General features: G+C 35.9%; 3 protein-coding genes across 3 annotated transcripts in view; 1 reads left to right on the top strand and 2 right to left on the bottom strand.

Moving 5' to 3' along the window:
• LOC114648136 (axonemal dynein light intermediate polypeptide 1-like) overlaps positions 1–5,154 on the bottom strand; it is a 30,293-nt gene extending 25,139 nt beyond the window's left edge. The window contains exons 1-2 of the mRNA XM_051923544.1: positions 5,126–5,154; positions 1,378–1,461 (exon numbers count right to left, since the gene is read on the bottom strand). The gene's annotated coding sequence lies outside the window, so the exon portion shown is untranslated. The remainder of the gene's footprint in view (positions 1–1,377; positions 1,462–5,125) is intronic.
• On the top strand, positions 2,394–12,782 carry LOC114648058 (axonemal dynein light intermediate polypeptide 1-like). Its single transcript, XM_051935818.1, has 4 exons — positions 2,394–3,170; positions 4,661–4,839; positions 8,575–8,739; positions 12,357–12,782. The coding sequence occupies exons 1-4, from the start codon at positions 2,969–2,971 to the stop codon at positions 12,396–12,398; spliced, it is 588 nt and encodes a 195-aa protein (XP_051791778.1). The 5' UTR covers positions 2,394–2,968; the 3' UTR covers positions 12,399–12,782.
• A 1,875-nt stretch (positions 12,783–14,657) lies between these two features.
• Positions 14,658–24,043, bottom strand: part of ercc2 (excision repair cross-complementation group 2) — a 113,741-nt gene continuing 104,355 nt past the window's right edge. The window contains exons 20-23 of the mRNA XM_028804993.2: positions 20,106–20,176; positions 19,719–19,862; positions 16,260–16,403; positions 14,658–15,113 (exon numbers count right to left, since the gene is read on the bottom strand). Coding sequence (XP_028660826.1) covers positions 15,021–15,113; positions 16,260–16,403; positions 19,719–19,862; positions 20,106–20,176 — 452 coding nt within the window. The 3' untranslated portion in view covers positions 14,658–15,020. The remainder of the gene's footprint in view (positions 15,114–16,259; positions 16,404–19,718; positions 19,863–20,105; positions 20,177–24,043) is intronic.

Raw genomic sequence — 24,043 nt, 5'->3', positions numbered from 1 at the left:
ATGGACTTGTATGTGACTTGTGTGTAATACAAAGCCTACCCTTTTAATGGTGTCACCCAGAGTGCAGTACAGTTAACAGGGAGTGAAGAATCCACATGCATATTGTGCATTTGGTAGAAGTACCTGCTCACAAATCTGTCTGGGGCAATCCTTAGTGAAGTTATGCTCCCTGTCTGTAAGAGATTTTACTGTTCTGATATTTAATTCTATTAATGTTATCTCAGGGGACATGGTGACAAAGTGCTGAGCACTGCTGCCTCAAAGCTCAGGTCACACTTCTGGCCACAATAATCGATTTAACACTTAAAAGACCATTGCACCATGAAACTCCAATCAAAATTTGTTCAGTTCCACTTTCCATTAATTTCAAAGTATTACACTGAGTTTGGCGAAATTCCCAAAAATTTCTGTGATTTCATGGAACTTAAGTCAAAGTGAATTCAGCAGGGTTCTTCTAACTTTCAATATATTAGAAGGGCATGGAGTGTATGTTTTTTAATTGGAAGAAATATTTACTTTCTCTTTAAAAGGGTGGCGTGAATATGCAGGCAGGCAGTGCACAAGGCTGATGAGAGCGTGTGGAGCCACATGGACGGAGTCGTAAGCTGTGCTGAAGAGCGGCCGAAGAATAAGACAGTGTTTTGGCTGCAATCCTTAGGGAATGATATTTCATTTATTACATTGCCAAAATCTATTGTTAATGAGTTTTGCATTTCACTAATGCAAAATCAGATGTAAAACAATTTTTAGGAGCAATTTTGTGAAAACTGTATGTGAAACAAAACAATGTTGTTTTGCTCATCACTAATTTTGACTAATGTTATAAATCAAAAGCTAAGTTTCAGTGGATTCATTTGAATTCTATAGACGTGAACTTGCTTGTTTGCATTTGATATTCCTGGTATGTTAGAAAATAAGTTTAGAACATTAGAAACATTTTGATGAGAACTAACCATTCAGCCTAACAAAGCTCTCCAATCCTCTATACTTAATTTCTCCAAAATAACATCAATTTGAGCTTGAAGGTTCCTAAAGAAATTTTAAAAAGTATCTGTAGGATGGGGATTTTAAAAAAAGCCATGAATAAATATGTAGCAGAATCAAATTAAAAAAAAAAAACATTTAAACACAAACATACAGCATGTATCCAACAGAATGAATAACAACCATACAATACAAGTAACTGAGCAAAGAACAGTCAATAAAATTGAATCAGTAGTGGTGGTGTTGACATGGCCACTGCAGCCTTTCTTAAACAATTATAAAAAATAACATGGTTAATTGTCTTTCTTCCACTATTGTGTTTTATTTGTTTATGGTTTAAGTGAAATGTACTTCACACTTTGTCACCAAGCTGATAAAATAATACAACATTACCAAAAGTTGCTTTATTCACTTCTGGACCTCTGGGTGTAACGCCCCGTGCACTGGCACCTCTACACACACTTGGGTTATGGGCGTCTGTAACATAATCAAATGGATCAGTGGTGTATTTGGAGGTACAGAAACAAAAATATTCAAAAGGAAACAAATCTATTAAAGTGCCAGTAAGAAAACAAAAAAAAAATCCATAAACAAACAATAAAAAAAAATAAGTAAAGGTGGATCTGTACAGTACTTACATGACTCAAAAAAAAGGTGATGAAAAAAGGTAAAATAACAAGAACATACAATTAGAAAACTTTTCTTCTTCCTCCTTATCCCAGGACAAAAATCAAGAGATAGAAAAACAGTCATCAAAATCAAAAGTGGAAAAAAAAACAACACAAGCACAAAATACAGAGAAGTCATTGAAAAAAAGTAAAATAATGCTCTATATGTGTGAAAGTAAGAGAAGATTGCTCTATCACAGTCACTCAGCTACCTTCTCTCATCAAAAGACGACCCCTTGCTGGGCATTTCTCAGTTTTATTATTATTATTATTAAATTATTATTACAATTATTAACTCCAGCCTGACACCAACCTGTCAGTGACACCTGCTTGTGACCTTCCACCTCCGTTAGCTTCAATCTAGGCAGAAGTCTCCCTATATTTCGGGCTTCTCATTTGTACGCACGCACACGTGCATGGCTACTGGCACACACACTCTCTCATGTGCACACACCTTCAACTTCAGGCAGCTTCCTGAAGCTGCTTTAATGTTTTTTTATTTTCCTCTTCCTTCGGGACTTACAATTTTATGGCTACTCTGCATGACTGGCTTACGTGCCTCACTTTTCAGCTGGTTACTCTGCTGCGACTCCTGCAGCCACATGGACATGGCATGAAGTAACACTGGGATGTCACCGTGCCGGTGCTCGTGTATTATTGTTAATGACAGCCTTCCTCACACAAGTCAAACCTGCCAACAATGTTTCCACCCGTGGCATGACACAATACCATCACAGCCGTTTGCTCCTGAAGCCTTCTCACCTACCCTGCAGGTAAGTGCTCTAAAAATCAAACAATTAACGTAAGCAAAGATCAAACTGCTTTAGTTAGTTATTAGTATCCCAAAGTCCTGTGATACACCCTATCACACTGGGCTGGAGCCTATTACACAAACCCCGGACACTTTCTTACAGTAGTCTAACACAGGGCCCAGTCACACATAACAACACTGTGCTAATTTGGTGTTTATAGTATTTGTGTTGTGCGAGCTTAAAGCCCATTTTGGCAGAGCTGGGTTTATTATGCTTAGCTCCAACTGTTTTCTATATAATTGCTACGCTCACATCACAAAAAAGCCACATTTGTCTGCATGTTTTTTCTTTATCTTTCTAGGCTCATCGATTTAAGGGCATCTCTCAATTCCTTCCCATAGCTGGTACAATACCAGCCCCTCCACCATCTCCAGAAAATGTCCATAGACAAGAGAACAAAGCTCTGGACAAAATGTTTCCCCCCAGGTAGTTGTGAGAGCTGTGATCATAATAGCCATAACACTGAATTTCTATTCTTCACTTCCCGGAAACTGCCTTATAGCCATGTGTGCACTGATTTTTTCATTTGATTTCAGAGAATGGATGGAGAACAATAAGCAGTGGGTACAGTATGTCTCAGCATCTCCTAGCGGCCGCCTGGATGTCATCCACCTACTGGAAGATCTCCAATTGAAACTGGTGGAGAGAAATGCTCATGAGCTCGGTCTCTGTCCTGTCAGACAGGAACTCTACAAGGACTGCTTTGGTAACCTTTACTTTTTCAATGCACGTCATTATCGGTCATAAGTTTTAGTACACCTGGGTTTTTCTTCAAATTTAATCAGTTGAAAGGAAATGAATTACCTCAAATGGTGAAAAGGTAAACAGTAAACTGCCCGAGGTTTAAATGTAATGTTTAGGTTAGCAAAAAATGAATAAAAATGGAAATTTTAGAATATTATAAATGGGCCTTCCTCAGGGAACAACTAATAAATTACAACCTACAGATGTTCTGAAGCAATTAAAGTAAATTAAGCCTTGCAGTTTGAAGCAGACAATTTGCACAGGTGTCCCAAATTCTGCTGATTCCTTAAAAACCCTCAGTCTGTCTTAAAGCAGAGTTGGAACAGACTGTGTTACTGCACCTTCTGAAGTACTACTTGGGCAAATATTACAGTGATAATGGCAAGAAAACAGCAATTAAGAAATGAAATGAGTGGAGCATTATTACCCTTGGAAGTGTAAGCCCCTCATTTAGAGAAATTGCAAAAAAAAAAAAAGTGTCAGTGAGTACGGTGTCCTACACAATCCAAAGGCATCTTACTCAAAGACACTTTTTTTTTGTAATTTCCCTAAATGAAAGGCCTAAGAGTTATCATACGCCATCTCATTTCATTCGTTAATTGCTGTTTTCTTGCCATTATCACTGGAATTTACAACTTTCTACAGTGTAAAATCGTCCAAGTAGTACTTCAGATGGTGTAGTAACAGTCTGTTCCAACATTACTTTACGACAAACAGAAGGTTTTTAAGGAATCAACAGAAGTTGGGACACCTCTGCAAATTGTTTGCAAGGTTTAGTTTACTTTAATTGCTGCAGGACATCTGTAAATTTGTAACCTAATAGTTGTTCCCTGGGCGGCACGGTGGCGCAGTGGGTAGCGCTGCTGCCTCGCAGTTGGGAGACCTGGGGACCTGGGTTCGCTTCCCGGGTCCTCCCTGCGTGGAGTTTGCATGTTGTCTGCGTGGGTTTTCTCCGGGCGCTCCGGTTTCCTCCCACACTCCAAAGACATGCAGGGTAGGTGGATTGGCGATTCTAAATTGGCCCTAGTGTGTGCTTGGTGTGTGGGTGTGTTTGTGTGTGTCCTGCGGTGGGTTGGCACCCTGCCCGGGATTGTTTCCTGCCTTGTGCCCTGTGTTGGCTGGGATTGGCTCCAGCAGACCTCCGTGACCCTGTGTTCGGATTCAGCGGGTTGGAAAATGGATGGATGGATAGTTGTTCCCTGAAGAAGGCCCATTTATAATATTCTGATATTTCCTTTTTCAGTTTTTACTAACCTACACTATTAATTTAAACCTCTTGCCAGTGTACTGCTTACCTTTTCACCATTTTAGGTCACTCATTACATTTCAATTGATTAAAGTTGAAGAAAAACTCTAAATACTGAGGTATTCTAAAACTTTGACCAGCTGTGTATATTAATACATGTTTATGCAAGTGAGTTCTGCTAAGTTTTTTATTCTGTTTTATTACAGATGAAATTATCCGACAGGTCACAGTAGGCTGTGCTGAGAGAGGACAGCTTTTGATGAGAGTGAGGGAGGAGTGTGAAAAGATTATCGCAACATACCAGACGCTGTACGAAAGCAGCATGGCATACTGCATGAGAAAAGCCCTGCAAGCTGAGCAGGACAGAATTGACTTGGCCAAGAAGGTAACTTGGAGGCCACACAAAAGTGCATCTGTCTAATTTATTCATTTGTGCCTTTTTCGTCCCTTAAATTGTTAGGCAAGGCAATTCTTAAAATATGCAAGATACAGATTTTCATAAACAATTATTCATTAGTAATCACATTCTAAAATCATCTCATTCTTTGAATGTTCTGTCTGTTTGACACACAGTACTGTTACAATGTGCTGATGACACAATAGCATAACTATTGGAGTTTCCAATAAAAACAAAGGCTGAAAAGCAGATAAGATTGAAATACCTTTGATACCTTTAGTGCCCCAAAGCAGAGCCCCCAGTCCTCCTTAGCTCTGTGAGGCATTCCTGTGGGCTCCATCTCTGGCTCCTCCTTTCACATGTTGCCTCTCTCTGACTCCGCCCACTCGATCACGGTATTAGGAACTACTAGGCAGCATATAGCAGCCACCTGGTTAGGAGGTCTGAGGAAATAAAAGGAGAGCATATCCGCAGTCTGGGCTTTTGACAGTGTAGTGGCCAATCACGGCTCTTGTTGCAGTTACTGTTATAACTTTATTCTCAACACTTTTGGAATTTCCTGTTTTGCTTTTCAATCTAATTTTCAAGCTTGCCTTGACTTAAAAACATTGCAGCGTATTATAATTATACATTTCCAACTATTGTTCTACTCATTATTGACAATGTCCATATCACTCATATTGGGGTGTGTCCCGACAGACTTAAAAATCATTTTATTTTGAAATCACCATATTATTACTGTATTACAAAAACTGCCATTGTGTATGGTTTCATGAATTCACATCACCAAATTATTTACTTCTGCCAGGCAAGATTGCCTGCATTGGGTGCCATTCTTCTCTCTTGGCTTTCAGCATATACAGCACTGTGGTGTGCGCAAGATAGTACAAATTTCTTTCATAAATTTGAATCCACATGGATCAATGTAGGATCATGAGAAAATTTTGTATAAATTGCTCTAAACTGCTAAAATAATCCAATTATTAATTTGAAGATTTTTCTTAATTAAAGCACATACGAATGTAACCTAATGACAGTATCATGTACCTGGCAGAGCTCAGCACAAGGTTAGTAGCCAGCCCTGGAGAGGGTGTCAGTTCATCACAAGGTTCAATCACACACATACATACATGTGTACATGCACACACTCACACACTTGGAATTGCCAGATAACATAACCAGGATGTGTTTGGAGATTCGGCAGAAAAATCTATGCATACCTACCTTCTTTCTACCTTCAGTGTTACAGGGAGCCTCCCATGTCCGTTTCATACTGTTACTTATTTGTTCCCATGGCTAATGTAAATCTCTCACTTGTGTCTCACACTTTCTGCCAAATAACTGATAACTAATAAGTGCCAAAGATGTCGGAAATTAGACAGCCCCAGGTGAAGCCCACTACTACTTTCAAACCCATGTGGCCTGTCCCAATTTGGGCAATTACAGTTAGGTCCATAAATATTTGGACAGAGACAACTTTTTTCTAATTTTGGTTCTGTACATTACCACAATGAATTTTAAATGAAACAATTCAGATGCAGATGAAGTGCAGACTTTCAGCTTTAATTCAGTGGGGTGAACAAAACGATTGCATAAAAATGTGAGGCAACTAAAGTATTTTTTGAACACAATCCCTTCATTTCAGGGGCTCAAAAGTAATTGGACAAATTAAATAACTGGAAATAAAATGTTCATTTCTAATACTTGGTTGAAAACCCTTTGCTGGCAATGACGGCTTGAAGTCTTGAACTCATGGGCATCACCAGATGCTGGGTTTCCTCCTTTTTAATGCCCTGCCAGGCCTTTACTGCAGTGGCTTTCAGTTGCTGTTTGTTTGTGGGCCTTTCTGTCAAAAGTTTAGTCTTCAACAAGTGAAATGCATGATCAATTGGGTTAAGATCAGGTGATTGACTTGGCCATTCAAGAATTTTCCACTTCTTTGCTTTAATAAACTCCTGGGTTGCTTTGGCTGTATGTTTTGGGTCGTTGTCCATCTGTATCATGAAACGTCACCCAATTAATTTGACTGCATTTAGCTGGATTTGAGCAGACAGTATGTCTCTGAACACCTCAGAATTCATTCGGCTGCTTCTGTCCTGTGTCACATCATCAATAAACACTAGTGTCCCAGTGCCACTGGCAGCCATGCACGCCCAAGCCATCAAACTGCCTCCACCGTGTTTTACAGATGATGTGGTATGCTTTGGATAATGAGCTGTTCCACGCCTTCTCCATACTTTTTTCTTGTCATCATTCTGGTAGAGGTTGATCTTGGTTTCATCTGTCCAAAGAATGTTTTTCCAGAACTGTGCTGGCTTTTTTAGATGTTCTTTAGCAAAGTCCAATCTAGCCTTTCTATTCTTGAGGCTTATGAGTGGCTTGCACCTTGCAGTGCACCCTCTGTATTTACTTTCATGCAGTCTTCTCTTTATGGTAGACTTGGATATCGATACGCCTACCCCCTGGAGAGTGTTGTTCACTTGGTTGGCTGTTGTGAAGGGGTTTCTCTTCACCATGGAAATGATTCTGCGATCATCCACCACTGTTGTCTTCCGTGGACGTCCAGGTCTTTTTGCGTTGCTGAGTTCACCAGTGCTTGCTTTCTTTCTCAGGATGTACCAAACTGTAGATTTTGCCACTCGTAATATTGTAGCAATTTCTCGGATGGGTTTTTTCTGTTTTCGCAGCTTAAGGATGGCTTCTTTCACCTGCATGGAGAGCTCCTTTGACCACATGTTGTCTGTTCACAGCAAAATCTTCCACATGCAAGCACCACACCTCAAATCAACTGCAGGCCTTTTATCTGTTTAATTGATACTGACATAACGACGGTCTTGCCCACACCTGCCCATGAAATAGCCTTTGAGTCAATTGTCCAATTACTTTTGAGCCCCTGAAATTAAGGGATTGTATTAAAAAAATGCTTTAGTTGCCTCACATTTTTATGCAATCATTTTGTTCACCCCACTGAATTAAAGCTGAAAGTCTGCACTTCAACTGCATCTGAGTTGTTTCATTTAAAATTCATTGTGGTAATGTACAGAACCAAAATTAGAAAAAAGTGGTCTCTGTCCAAATATTTATGGACCTAACGGTATTGGTTAGTCCCTGTCCAGTAAGAACCACTGCATGTCAGCTTTGATTGAATCTTGTAACACATAGAGGAAGAAAAAGGGATAGAGCTTTAATTTAGAAAATGAAAAAGGGTGAAAAAGAATTAACGGAATGGTGAGCTAGTTATTTCTGCTGCCAAACAGACCCTGAGCCCAGGGTTCAAATCCTGTCAAATTCTACATGTTGTTTTATACCGTGTACACCAATTATCCTCCTGCTTCCTAAAAATGTGGGTGTTAGGATAATTGGCATCTCTACCCTCACCCAATTATATGTACAGACTGACACATCATCTAGGGTCAGGTCCAGGAAATAAATGGGTGGACAATATGACATTCATTGTATATCTGGGGCTTTAATTTACCATGATCAGATATAAAAATAATAAACTTTTTATGATCAAAGAAATGAAAGTAATTTATAGAAATTATTTCTACCTTATACAAAGTTTAAAATAATGAAAATGTCAACTTTGGAACAATGATAAGCATGAGGGCAAAACTATCATATCACTTCTTCAGGTTTTAGCATACACAATTAAGCAAGATAACATGCTAATAATAAAGTATTGGGGAATTAGATGTTATTTATATTTATTACTTATTTCAGATTTCTGAACTGGAATCTGACAAGAGGGATCTTGAGAGACTGTTGAATGAGCAGAGAGCAGCTTTTGAAGCCCTTGAAAAGTCGGAGACTGACCGACGCCACACAGATGAAAAGAAGCACAGTGAAGAAATTGACTTTTTCAAACAAACTATCAAGCAGCTCAAGGTTAGTATAACTAGAAATGTTATTACTAGATATGATGACATTTAAGAATGAACAGCCCAAAAGATTTCAATTCATTAAAAAATGAACAACACAGACTAAATCTGTCCAAAATTTCAGAAAACTCTTCATTTTGCAAATCTGGCTACTTATTTAGTGTACACTACACGGATATGTATGTTAGTAAATGTTTGTCATTCTTTACTAGAGACATGACAAAATCAGCTTTATCAAAACGTAAGTATACTATTTACAGCAAGTCAGACAAAGGTGACTACAAAGGTAGCAGTCACATTTTAGGGTTATCAGAGAAATTTCAAGCATTCCCAAAGATAAAAGTTTTCAGTTCTTCCACCCACTCATTTTTTAGAGTGGCACATCTGCACAGATATTGGGAATCCTTGATTTGGCAGAAGTGAAGGCATCTTGCATAATTTCTTAGCCCTTCCTTGGTATAATTCTATAAGGCAGATCAGTTATAATGAGTATGACAGCCTTCCTGCAATCATCATCACCTACATCATCTTTGTAGCCTACAAGACATGACATGACATGTTAAGCTATCCACCCAGTGTTACAAAGACCGATGATTCAGTCTTGACTAAACACACTCAACTGTTTGTATGGTTAAGGAATAAGCACTTTTCAGAGTTGAAGCTAACAAATATCCTGAGGTCAGCAAGATCTAGCACTGTCCACTTCTTGTTTCTTTAATGGCAACCTTGATTTTCTTAACTCTGCTTACATTTGCATGGGCAATAGACATACAATTCTACTCAATTATACCAATCACACATGGCAGCTTTAATGCAAAGTCTAGTAATACTTCTGAGCACAACTATTTTTTGCTTTACACCCTTTTTCTAATTTAACTATTTGTATTCTTGAGTCTCTAACTTCTTTGGAATGCTCTTTTGGCTTTATTTTCACAGCTGGCTTTCAGATCACAACTTTAATACTATTTCTACTACTACTCTTTATTATTACTAAGGCCTAATCCCTTAACTGTGAGGTTTTTATCCAGAAGATGTGATAGTTATTTAATGATTCACTAGTGAAGGCCAATTATATGGCAATTAAATCCTAATTATTATATTGTTTGACACCTGTGTACATTTAGAGCTCCTGCAACACAGGGTCTAAATACCACTAAAACAGCTACATAAACCAATGTCACATCAGTTTTAATGCTCTGAAATAAAAATACTGAAATGCACAATAAAACTAGAGGTATAGTCACGAGTGCAAACACTGTTGCATGTGTATGGTAACACTGAAAATTTGTACTAATAGTTATTTCATTACACTGTCTCTGCAAATTTAATACACAGTTTTAACTAAATATTTAAGAAGTATGTTATTCTAGACTTATAGAAACTACAATTCTAACATACCTCTTTCTTAAATAGCCATGTCAGCAGAGAACTGGTTCCCAAGTTCAGTCCTGGGGGTTCTGTATGGCTGCAGGTTTTTATTCGAACAAATTTCACACTCATTACATTGTTCTTACTTTTACATCATCTCATTTTTAGTTAGCTGTCCCATTTTTATTCTTTTATTCTAAGAAAATCCAAATGCTGATAACACTAAATGGTAAAGTGGAGCAATTACTTCAGTGCCATATTCACTTGTATGCTCATTTGTAAAATATGTTTCTTAATGAGTTGATAAGAGGTAATGGTAGTGAAGTAATTGCTCCCCTTTAGCTTTCAGTGTTGCTTACACCAGTGTATGCACTGCTCATTTCTAAACATTAGTAACTAAACATTAGTAATTGGATAAAAATAGGGGAGCAAACTCTACAGAGAAAGGTACATTAAAGAGAAAATGACAATGGAAACAAACATTTAAAGCTGCGGTTTTAATAATGCACTGATTGTGGAACTAGTTGAAATAGAAAGCTGCAGCTGCTAGGGTCCACAAGGATGGAACTTAAAAGCCATGTAGAAGTAATTAATGCTACATATTTTTGAGCCATGCGCAGTCCAACAAAGCAGTGTGAGTCAGTATCTACTGGCTTCATTTCACTGTTCATTAACCAGATCCGCAAATCCACAAGATGTCTCAAACCTCGGGGTTAGAGGTTGCCCATTTTGGCTTCTTGGTGATATTTTTAAGATTTTGTATGTAAACAATTTACACAAAAGATGTGGTGGAAGATTACCTTGTTTCACAGGAGTGAGTGTTTACTTGATGTATTAATTTTTGTGTTGGTACATGTTATCAGGCATGTTTGGATAAATTTCTAAGGCACTTACCACAGACTAAGAATGCATTATCCTTATAATTTATTTGGTCCTTCTTTCCTTCATACTGTCTTTTTGCATCACAGCACTACACTCTCCCTGTAACTAGATTATTGTGTTGTTTTTGAGTATATGAAAGATTTTGTGCCTGGATTTCAGCTCTAATCTTGTTTACTAGTTGTATATGTATATGCAGGTTCAAATCCTATTACTGCGAGAACGGATCCTACTGCATTGGGTCCTAAGGCAAGGCCCTTAACCTGAAAATGACTCCATGGGTGCTGTATAATGGCTGACCCTGCGCTTTGACCCCCAAATATATATATATATATATATATATATATATATATATATGTACACACACACAAACTGCATAAACAGTGTCACAGTCACAATGTTTTACTAATTACTGGTTGTATTTGCTAAACACTACAGTCAGCAATCCCACTCATTTGTTTTGTTGTTAAAAGCTAGTAGCCCATCATTCATCTCCAAGTCATTAAATATTATCTGGGACTTATGGAATTTATTAATCTTTTAATAGTTGAAGACATAAGAAAATAAAACGTAACTACACTTATATTTTTATCCTTCCATTAAAAGTCACACTTGCTGTTCTTAATATACTTAATTTATTCCCTGGCCATTCTGTAATTGCCATTTAAGGTTAATCATTTTAATAATAATTGATATTTTAAAATGAAGCTGTTTTCTTTACTAAAATATTTATATGAATGTAGATTATTTTTGGAGAGAACAATTCCTATTAGATAAGGTGAAAATGTCAGACATGTTTATAAATTCAACAGAAACCTGCTCACAATTGCAGTTGTAGTCTTTACTCATCCCGCTAAGGGTTCTCTTATCAGAATTTCTATTTGGGAAAGGTGTATTAAAATAACTTGCTTTGGCTTTCTAAAGCTTTTAGTCTTTGCCCATTATGTGCAAGATGTATTTTTTGCCTTCTCCTTTCATATTCTTCCATGTCCATATTTACAATGCCTCTTAATGCTGAATTCTGTATTACTGTTTTAAGGGTCACTATCTTGTCTATCTATTCATATGATTAATTTATAGCTGACTTCTCTTGCTGAGTGGAATTTTGGCTACGTGTATCTAGTCTAAGGTTAAATTTGTACCTTACATTTTCTGATATAGATGAACCTAAACAGCAAGATTGCATCTACTGTCAGGTTAAGCTCATTTACTACAATTAAACAATAAGATGTTTAAAACAAATAAAATTACATTAAATATAACATAATGAAAAGCAACAAAAATAACTGTTCTTCTAAATGTTTATAGTTCAAATATTATCTTTATTTTTATGCTTATAAAATATTGTAAATAAATAAATACATTTACATTTTTCAGGGACAGCTGGAAGGTTTTTCTGGTCCCAAGAAGACAAAATGATATCTATCAAGACTTAGGACTTCTTGCAAATGGAACATTATATTTTATAAATTAACATATTGCCAAATCCCAAACACAAACCACATACCCATCCACTTTACAAGACTATGGTAGATAGTTGTTCCAAAATATTCCTCACTATACATCATAATTGCTAATACATTCTAGTAAAATGGAAAATAAATAAGCAGTAATCCTGAAAATAAAGAATATGTTGCTAAACAATTGCAGTGAGACCTTGCTCTAATTTAATCTCTTTATAACAAAATCAAAAAGTGAAACAGGGTGAAAAAAAAGTGAACAAACAAATGTTTCAGACTATGTTAGAAGGGAAGAAAAATTGCCTGCCTTATGCCCATCATTACCAGGATTTAGCATTTCACCCAGTACTAGAAGTAATGGGTTGCAAAAAGAAAGGGTGAATGGATTTTCCAACTTGTTCATTATTTTTTGTAAATTATGATTTTTATTTTTTATTTAGTTGAGGACAGAATGTGCACTTACTGGGTGTGTAAATCCTGTACTTTCGCATTAATGTAATCATTATGTCTGAAGTGATGATGCTGTACTTCCATGATCTGATTTCTAGCACTGAAAAAGCAAACCTAAGTCACTGTATGTGGTAAGGAAATTAGCAGTTTCACTTTTATTGGCTACCTCAGATAGCACTGATTTAAGCTTGAACCCACTAGATTCTTGAGCATATAAAAAAAGTGTGGAAACATTTTAAAGAACTCTTGTAAATCCCATCTTCTACTTGAACCTACTCAATCCTGCCATGGCCATGACTGCACAGTTGTTTCTTTATTTTAATTTAACAATTCTCAGTGTTGATAACAAAACATTTACTAAAACTGAAAATGCAGAAAAAGAAATAATCTGGTTTAAACTTTTGTGGTAAAATACTTTTTTCAACAAAAGTGAAAACACTTTCAGTTTTTTCATGAAACAAAGAAATGAATTTCCTAACGCAGACAAGTCTACCTACTCATGGAGTACCTTAAAATACATGGTTCCAAAGACAAAATTTTTTTTCTTCTTCAAAATATAATTTTCATATAGAAGTATAATAAAAAAACTTTTCTTACCAGCTGCTAAATTTCTGGTTCTATCAACTCTTTATTCTTTTGCTACCTTCACAGTCTCCTTTAAAGGATTACCTCAAATAACCTATGTTATATAATGTGATGTCACTTGCCTCTTACTCTGACAAAGGCTTGATGACTCTAACTGCTGTTTGAGAGAACAATTTGTTATTTTGTGATTAATATCTTACACAAATAAGATCAGGACATTAGAATTCTAATCTAAAGCAGGAGCGAATACTTTTATTGAAACAAAACTGCCCCTCAAAAAGCTCTGAAAGAGAAAACAGAAAGACTAACTTAATGGTTGGTATATGATCCACTATGGAATCTGATAAAGCCACAGGTCGCAACATGCTATTGATTGGAATTCCCATTTTATATCAAACAAAACATTTCATTTTTACATTTTATAATAGATCAAAATATAAATATTCTAAGACTGGGTAATACTAATATATTCCAAGAATTAACCTCTCAAGCACAGATTCAACACAAAGCTCATCAGAAAATACACTCCATCATAGAGATACACTGTATCAGCTACATTTTCTGGCTCTCGCACAGCTTGAAAGAGATATGAAGTCTCTGTTGTTTGATGTTTCATTTGGTATGGTATTATTTCTTCATGGTCTACCCTTCCATAATATTTTTACCTCATTCTGTGACTGCTTGTTTGAGAAGATTGATAAAACCTGAGGAAGAAGTGTGGAAAAAGTGAGACAAGCAAAGTTCACACTTTAAGAAACTTCACAAAATACAGTAATAAAACAGAATTACTGGTTTTGTAACACTAGAGACTGAGAGACAAAAAGCTTATCTCTGGCAGCAAGTAAAATTGAATATTAAACACATGCATAGATGCAAATGTACAAAAAGGCAGCTCTTGTTCAGTATCCCATAATATTTTATTGTGATAAAATAAAAAGGCTACTAGTCAAAAATTCTTCTGTAAAACAGTATTAATTCAATTAAGGTGTGAAATTCAATTATAATTACAAGTAATTCCAAACACTCAATAACCAAAATTAAAAACTTTAAAATGAATATGACGTACAGTAGAAGAGTATCCAGTATTTAGCTCTAAAAGAACATAAGCAAACATGACTTGTAAGAGGAGAGCACTAAACCATTAGAAATCACAGTTGTGTAGTTATTTACAACAAAAAGCAACACAAAAAAGTTTTTCATATTAAAAATTTTATTGTTAAATTGCATTATAATTTAGAGCATTTTATGGTCTGTTGTAACCCGATTTCAACAAGTGACAAACCACCTTAAAAAGTGTATTTTATAACCAAAAATGAACACATAATTACGAGGTGATAAACTGTTAATCAGAGAAACTACGTAAGAAAACACACACACATTGTGTGCAAATATCTATAAAGCATTTCACATCTTTTGTACTTGCTCCATGCTTTAATGTTTTTGACATAGTATTATTCTCTACAAACCTATTGTATCAACACAGAGACTATTAAAGTGTCCTTGTCTCTCTAGATATTTTCTTTAATATTTACATTTCTGTGATATATTACACCTGGTGTGCTATCTGTGTTATTTTCTTCAACATTTCTTCAGACTGTAACTGTTCCAGAGTAAGCAAGGAGAGGCCCAACTGATCCTCCTAAAACACAGAACAATATGCATGTTAATCTTTTGTTTTACAATGTATAGCATTCTTTTTGAAAGCAACCACACCAAACAAAGCACTGCAGATGTTGTAGAGGGTGGTAAGTATTTTACCGGCACACAGCTGTCTTCTGTTCAGGACATATATAAAACACTCATTACCTTAGAAAGGCAAACAATTTAATTAAAGACCTCAGCCATCTTTAGAGATGCTTTTCCCATTCCTTTTTTCTGGCAAACAAAATGGCAGTTGAACTAGTGAGTTTGGGAAATATTTCTATCTACTCTTTGTAAGTTTAGTGAGCAACTAATTTTAATAAACACTGTAACTTAAAAATGTGTATATAAAGAAATATTAGCCATAAAGTTGTGGGATCTCCTACATGTCAGCCACTTTAATGTGTAATCGTCATACCTCAAGGTAATAAAATTCTTTAAAGGTTTTGGCCTTGCTAATGCAATTAGGCTTTCCCCCAGCTATGGAATTTCTTGTCTTTTTGCTCAGTCTCGATTGTGGCATCTTCACCTCTCTCTAAGAAGAAGCTTTTGAATTTTATTAAGTCTGAGAAGACTGTATCAGGATTGGGTTTTACTGGAAGTTAGTTAAGTTTTCTTTGGCGTTTTATTTGTTGCAGAAACACTCTAAAACGGTTTCTACTTCTACAATAAAAAATAGTGCTCTTAAAGAGAACTGTTTATTAATTTGATTTATGTAACTCATAACCGAAAATGCAACAATACTGTATATATACGTTGCATTCTATATACTTTTGTGTGTCTTTGTTAGTACTTTATTACTTTCACTGTCCTGAAACAGGCACGTAAGACTTTAACTTCATTAAAATTCAAAAACCATTCACTTAAAAGCATTTAAAAAAATAAATTTTAATTACACATTTCTTTTTGAACCACAAATAAACTTTGAAAGGTTCTTAACAGATAGAAATACAAATTCAATCAAGTACATTATTTATGTAAAGTTTACTGTATTTTTTGTGTTTTCTAAATCGCTATATTCTCTCTCACACATTAACACCATTTCTAAGAACCTACTGAATGGTGTTTTATTTTAACAATATGAAGTGTACTTTTGGCTTCTAAAAGGATCTGCACAATATAAAGACCAAATTCAACTTATTACCTTACGGAATGGTTGTGCCATTTCTCTTAAGAAGTGTTTGGATAGCTGCACAGTTTCATCAATGGTTAAGTTCAAACTGCCATCACTTATATGCTCCTGAATCCAGCGAGGTAATTTTCCTCTTTTATCACTGCGGGAATAGCGCTGAGGTAAAATTAACATAAAAATATTAAAGCCTAAATATCCAACACATTGACATCTTAAAATGTTTAACATTAAATAGTAAGTAACAGCTTTCTATCAATAGCAAACTTTAAATACTACCTGGACTTTATTTTATTATTTACCTTCTAAATACAAATGCTTGGATATTGTTACCAAATTATAAGAAAAATATAAAGTAAGAAAAACAAAAAAGCCCCTTATTAAATGCAATATGATGTATCAAGACATGCTAGCAAAGAAATGTTAAAACATACTTAATAATGGTGTAAAGTTTTGCCAAATCAATATGTGGACAACAATACAGATAATATAGTATTACTATATTCATTATGAAAATATTTTACTTTTAATGTTACTGTATCAAAATGAAACACATTCCAACTTGCAGTTAACATGTTATTTAAATTGCACTGTGCATTTTAACCTACACATTGCTCTTAACAATGTCGGAACAAATAACAATTTTGCCAAAAAAATGAATCTGCTACTGTGTATTGTTATTGCTCTGAAGAATATCACACAATCATTTTCTCTACCAGCAGATTCCCATTCACAGTCAAGACCAGCATTATATGGAGCGCAAGAAACAACCTTAGATAGATACAGTGCAATTCTTTGGCTGGAATCACACAACACATGCAATCATATTCACTCACACTAAGGCAATTCAGAATTAACCATCAAGGTGATATAACTAATCTGGTAATATTGTAGTGGAAAGTATGTTCCAAAAGTTTAAAAAGTGAACTTGCCATCATTAACTTCACAAACGTTTAGTAGTTTAAAAGTAGTTGATGTTTAATGAAATGATATTCTATTTGCAATATAACTAGAGAGAAAACAGTAAAAACAACTTAGAAAAGACATGGGACATATTTAAATATCCGAAAATGTAGAATGCCCACATGGGGACTGGTGGTCTTTTGGCTTTGGAACCCCTGCAGATCTTTTTTTTTTTCTCAAGCTTATCTTGAGATTTTTAAAAAAAAATTTTTCCTGTCCTTACCAACAATCTGATCATACAATCGGACTTATCTTTAGAGACTCAAAACAAAATAAGGACTCCCACTTTTTTTGTTACTTGCATATCTATGTTAGATAAATGGCTACTAAGTAATTATTCTTATTCTAATTTTCTTTTCTTATTTTTCCTTTGTCATCTTGTAAAGCATTATGAGCTACATCCTTTGCATGAAAATGTGGTATACACTTAAATGTTGTTGTGGTTACATAGGATATAAATGCACATGCATACAAATGCACAGTTTATTAGGTATACTTATACTTCCCACATAGACTAGAATTATATTTTACATAGAGGCAATGCTAATTAAATCGCAATGGAAGGAACCAACAAAACCTGTAACTGTACAAGTCAGAGCAAGAATGGTCAAGACTAAAGTGGCTTTAATAAAACACAAGACTGTCAGCATAAAGTTACCAGGAACAGAAAATCTACTGAAGTTGTAATGCACAATAGTGACATGGGTTTGATGACAAACAGACTGTTGATTAACAATAGTATCCCTGAAGTCTACGAAAAAAGTCGTAATGTCAGGCCACCTTTAAGATGGTGAAAAACTTGAATTTGATATGAAATATGGTATTATTTATTGTGTGGTATAATTTTATCAAACTAATAAATGTGTGGTCACTTTGGTATCAACTCATATGCTCCTGAAATTGATAAAAAAAATTGTGCGTACTACTATTATAATAATAATTATTATTATTTTAAGAATAATGGACTTTGCTTTTTGTTTATGTTTTGAACTTGTAATTTATGGCATAATATAATAAATGACAACTCAATATTGTTGATGTCAAGAAGTCTGCAATCATGCTTTAAGTACTGGTTAAATGCCAGTATTGGCTATTGACCACAACCTTCTATACTTTGCTTCTCTGCATCTTGTGAAAGGAAAAACGGCAGCAAAGCAAAAACTGATGCAGCACTATAGTAATGCAAACAATGATGCCAGAAAACTTTAATCCATTTAAAGAAGCCAACTGCAACAGCTGTAACTTTTTAATTTTTTTTTTGCCCACTATCATGCTAGCATTTAAATTACCAATTAAAAGATAATAATATAGCTGAACTAACTGAAGAGTTGTGTCTCCTCACAGATTATCATCACTTTTTAGTGCATATTTAAAAAAAAATCAAGGATATCTCTTTATCAAGTGCAACAGTGATAGTAAGGATAACAGGTACATCAACAAAAGAATCCAGGAGCTATCCCCCATTGTCAGTTCTAAAGCAGTCTTTCTCTGGTATTGAAGTGTGAAATATATGAAAGCTTTTTAAAAGCCAAAATGTTCTGTGTGAGTAAGACATGCTGAAGAAAGTGTAACATGAATGAAGCTGGAAAGAACAGAGAAGAGAATGAGGATGTGTGCTGTGTCAGTGAGTAATCGGAAGATGCATACTGAGTTAACAGAAAGACTTGGTGTGGATGTGATAGTAATTGTACTGAGGAGAAACAATATAAGGTTGTTTAGGCTTGTGATGTGAAAGGCTAAGGAGAACTGGGTGATGGTGTGCACCAGGGAAGAGATGATAGGGATGAGGCTAGGAGTGAGGCCAAATAAGATGTGATTAGAAAATGGCCATTAAACCAGTAACGTTGCTGATAATGAAAAATGGGGTAATGACTAAACAGTGCAAACCTGAAATATCATAAAGATACTAAACTTTTAGGGATACTGAGAAGCCAGTAAAACACTTAAATTAAGCCTGGACAATTTTTACAACTGAGTAAAAGTGGAAAATGTAGATTAATGTAGGAAAGTGCCAGGTGTTACGTGTAGATAAAATGAACATGTAAGTATAACCAGAAAATGAGAGACAATGACCTACAGTGTTTATAGCATGTCTAATTATCATTCTGAAGGCAACGTGAAGAAGTATGTCTAAGGGCTAAAAAAAGAGGTGACTGCAAGTCAATTAGTACTGTACTTTTTGACAGTATGAATGCATTTGGTGCATTATATATAAATGTAGAAGCTGCATTTGTAATTATGTGGTTACATCAATTTAGCACACTATACAGTTGCACAAAATGACCCTCATGTCCCATCTTGTGGTAAATCAGGATAGTAGCAGAAGATTTCTTAGCAGTTAAAACCATTTACTACAGGTTTATTAAAAACTGAGATTAATCTTATAGATTAATTTGAGTAAACAAATACACAAATTTTTGTGTACACAAATCAATGGATATATATAAATTCACTCTTAACAAGTGAAAGTCAATCATTTTTGAAATTTTAATGAGATATAGTGCCTCTCACCTTGTCAGCAAATATCATAAGACCATAATCAGTCTTTCCACGAATGGCCCTTCCTACACATTGAGCAGCATGGCGCATAGCATCAAATGTCAAGAAATCATTTTCTCTGATCTGAAACTGATCCCTTAAATATTCCAGACGTGCCTGGCAATAGATTAGATGAATAGAGTTAATGTTAAAGCTAATTATGTTAAATGTTAAAGCTAAAAACTCATTAAATACTGTTAAGACTGCTGTTAATAAAATATCAGTTAGATGTAATTTTAGATATTGTACAGCTTTAAGAGAAGACATCACACAGCTTTTTAAGGTAGTAACAGTGGTTTTTGCTATTTGACATTTTAGCATAAATAATGTTTTCCACAATTACTATTTCATAAAACTCACCTTTAAAATGCGACTCTGTGTGTAAACATAAGGTACTCCAAACATTATCACTGCTCTTCCAAAATGATGTACTAAATCAGAAAAGACACAAATTGTGACTTATGCACAAAAGCAAAGAATAAAAGGACTTTAAGGGCAAAGTATAAATGACAATGTTATAAAGCTGTACTGTCTTTGAAAAAAATTTGCATAAAGAATAAATTTGGTATTTTGAAGTGATGGTTAGGTCTTCACAACATTAGCATGATGCTACTTGCATGAAAAATCTGTTTTGTTCACTGAAGTTATACAAGTGGAATCCTATTGTAATGAAACTCATGGGACCATAAAAATATTTCATAAAAATATTCTGTTATAACTAATATGGGGAAAATATGCATACTATTGTGACCGGGGTCGCTGGCAATTCATCATCTCTAATGGCAGTGGCATAAGGACAGCTCTGTAGCTGCTATGCTGAGTCTGGTAAGGGCAATGTACAGTAATCGGTTGTCCTCTGCAGGATAAAGCTTGCCACATAACGTGGTTGTTGCACAATGTATTTAGAACATTTAACACTGGAGTTTGACCTGCTCTTCCTTGTACTCTCCTGATCTCTCTTCTCTAGACCACATCTGCCACAACGGTGATTCTGAGCTGTTCTACTAATCTGAAGATGGGAGCTAAAGCAGGACGTTTGGCCTGTCATGGCTCCTATCTCATGTACTTGAGTGCTGAAATAACAGCTCCTATTTTGCATGAAGTCTTGAGACTGTACCTGCCTTCTCTATTCAGTAATAAAGTACTTTTATTTTCTTTGAAAACCTGGACTCGCCTTCCTGTCTCCCAAGCTTGACAATACCTGTATAAAAACAGCGATTCTTAAACTGCAAAAAATGTTTTATTTGAAAACATGACATCAGGCCCAATCGCGAACTTCTTGTGTCTGCCAAACGCTGCCAACTGAGCAGTCAGACTGCATTTAATGAAATTTGAACTGGAAAACTGGATTTTATAATAAGCACATTGAGTAAACCTGTTAACCTACCTGTATTATTGTAGCAATGTAGTATTGTAGTTCAAATAATTGATTAACAATAATATTATATTGCATTTGTATCGTTTAGAAATGAATGCGACCAGCCAATTAGCACTATTTTCTATGTGTGGCCCATATACCCCGCTGAGTTTAAAACCCCTGATGTAAAACATCTGTAATAATATTAATATTTTCCATTTTATTAAAATAGAGGATTTGTTGCTTTGAGTTTAACATTCTGTAAGTTCTGCAGTTCTGTACATTTTAAGGATTCTGTTCCAAGAATTGATTAGTGCACTGTATTATTGGAACAGAAATCACAAAATGGTATAGTATGCAGTTGTGCTCATACGTTTCTATACCTTGGCAGAATTTGTGAAATATTTATTTTTGTTTTTAAAATATAATTAATCATGCAGAAAGCTTTCATTTTAATTAGGGAGTGTACTTAGACGAAGCAATTTACCATCACAATGATAACTCAAATCATTCAAATGGGCCTGATGAAAAATTTGCATAACATTGAATGTTGGGGCTGATAATACACACACAAGTTGACACACACAGTTTCAAATTAAGGGTAATTAAGGGAGAGTGTCCACACCTGTAGCTTCTTTAATTGTAATCAGTGTCTGTGTATAAATAGTCAATTTACATTCATGTAGAGCTGCACTGACTTTGCTGGATACCAAGCCATAGGGAAAGCAAAAGAACTGTCAAAGGATCTGAAAGAAAAGGTTGTTGGATTGTATAAATTTAGGAAAAGGATATAAAAAGATATCCAGATATTTGAAAATACCTGTCAGTAGTGTTCAAATTCTGATAAAAAAGTGGAAAGTTAGGGGTTCTGTTGTTACCAAGCCATGGTCAGATAGACCAACCAATAGTTCAGCCACAACTGCCAGGATCATTTGTCGAGATGCCAATAAAAACCCATAAGCCTCTTCTGCGGAAATACAGGTTTCTCTGCAAACAAGTGGTGTTGCTGTTTCAAGATGCACAGTAAGGAGGTACTTGAACAAAAATAAGGGGCTGCACGGTCGAGTTTCAAGAAAAAAGCTTTTACTGTGCCACCACCACAAAACAGCCCACTTATAATATACCAAGCAGCATCTAGACAATCCTCAAAACTCCTTTGGAGTGATGACACCAAAATTGAACCTTATGGTCACAACCATAAACGCAAGGCCCAGGACAAAAAGTACACCACACCTACTGTATAGCATTGAGGTGGACCGCCACTTCCCCCAGGAAAGCAAACTCAATCAGTGTCAGGTGCCCATTCAATGTAATACGAACCACAGCATAGAGAGAAGTGTGTACATTGTAACAGGTACTCGTCATAAATGTAGGAAGGACGGTCCTTAGGTGTGTGGGAACTGTTAACATTTGAATTTAATGATTGCATATAGCGTGAAACTGACCTCTCTGTACTATTCTTTCCTCTGCATGTCCTGGAATACTAAAGAAACACTACCATGCACCAAAATGTGGAGACTGGGCAAGATTGGGGGAAAAAACACAGTCACTGATTACAACCGCAAGAAAGCAAGCGAATGAATAAGAATAATATGAATAATGTTGCATCAGTGCCACAATGTTTTCCAAAATGTACTATACAGGTCATTAAATGAATTATTCCAAATATCTGTATACAGTAATCCCTCCTCCATTGCGGGGGTTGCGTTCCAGAGCCACCCGCGAAATAAGAAAATCCGCGAAGTAGAAACCATATGTTTATATGGTTATTTTTATATTGTCATGCTTGGGTCACAGATTTGTGCAGAAACACAGGAGGTTGTAGAGAGACAGGAACATTATTCAAACACTGCAAACAAACATTTGTCTCTTTTTCAAAAGTTTAAACTGTGCTCCATGACAAGACAGAGATGACAATTCCATCTCACAATTAAAAGAATGCAAACATATCTTCCTCTTCAAAGGAGTGCGCGTCAGGAGCAGATAATGTCACATAGATAGAGAAAAGCAAACAAATCAATAGGGCTGTTTGGCTTTTAAGTATGCGAAGCACCGCGGCACAAAGCTGTTGAAGGCGGCAGCTCACACCCCCTCCGTCAGGAGCAGAGAAAGAGAGAGAGAGAGAGAGAGAGATAGAGAGAGACAGAGTTTGTTTTTCAATCAAAAATCAATACGTGCCCTTCAAGCTTTTAAGTATGCGAAGCACCGTGCAGCATGTCGTTTCAGGAAGCAGCTGCACAAAAGATAGCAACGTGAAGATAATCTTTCAGCATTTTTAGACGAGCGTCCGTATCGTCTAGGTGTGCGAACAGCCCCCCTGCTCAATCCCCCTACGTCAGGATCAGAGAAAGTCAGCGCAAGAGAGAGAGAAAAGTAAGCTGAGTAGCTTCTCAGCCATCTGCCAATAGCGTCCCTTGTATGAAATCAACTGGGCAAACCAACTGAGGAAGCATGTACCAGAAATTAAAAGACCCATTGTCCGCAGAAATCCGCGAACCAGCAAAAAATCCGCGATATATATTTAAATATGCTTACATATAAAATCCGCGATGGAGTGAAGCCACGAAAGGCGAAGCGCGATATAGCGAGGGATCACTGTATACCTATGTCTGTTTTTTGTCAGTGCAGCTTTGACATCATGGACCATAAGGAGCATACTAATTCAGCGTGAGTAGGAACACTCAATAAAAAAAATTCAAGTGACAATGAGATACCAAGAAGGCAGATTCAACAGTGTTTGTGTATCAGCTTTTATCCCTCCAGATCAGAGAATTTCCAGTTCCATTTTCTCAAAACATTCAAAACATCACTCACATCTACAGCTATTCCCAGTATCAAATAAAAACTAACAGCGTCACATCTGGAGTGGTTTGGGTGAAGGATGGGGTTGTTTCGTGATCGTGACTGAGGGAATAAAAATGAAAAACAAAACGCTTTTACA

The sequence above is a fragment of the Erpetoichthys calabaricus genome, chromosome 1 (genome assembly GCF_900747795.2).
Source record: "Erpetoichthys calabaricus chromosome 1, fErpCal1.3, whole genome shotgun sequence".
NCBI lineage: Eukaryota > Metazoa > Chordata > Cladistia > Polypteriformes > Polypteridae > Erpetoichthys > Erpetoichthys calabaricus.
This window is presented reverse-complemented; position numbering and strand designations above follow the sequence as displayed.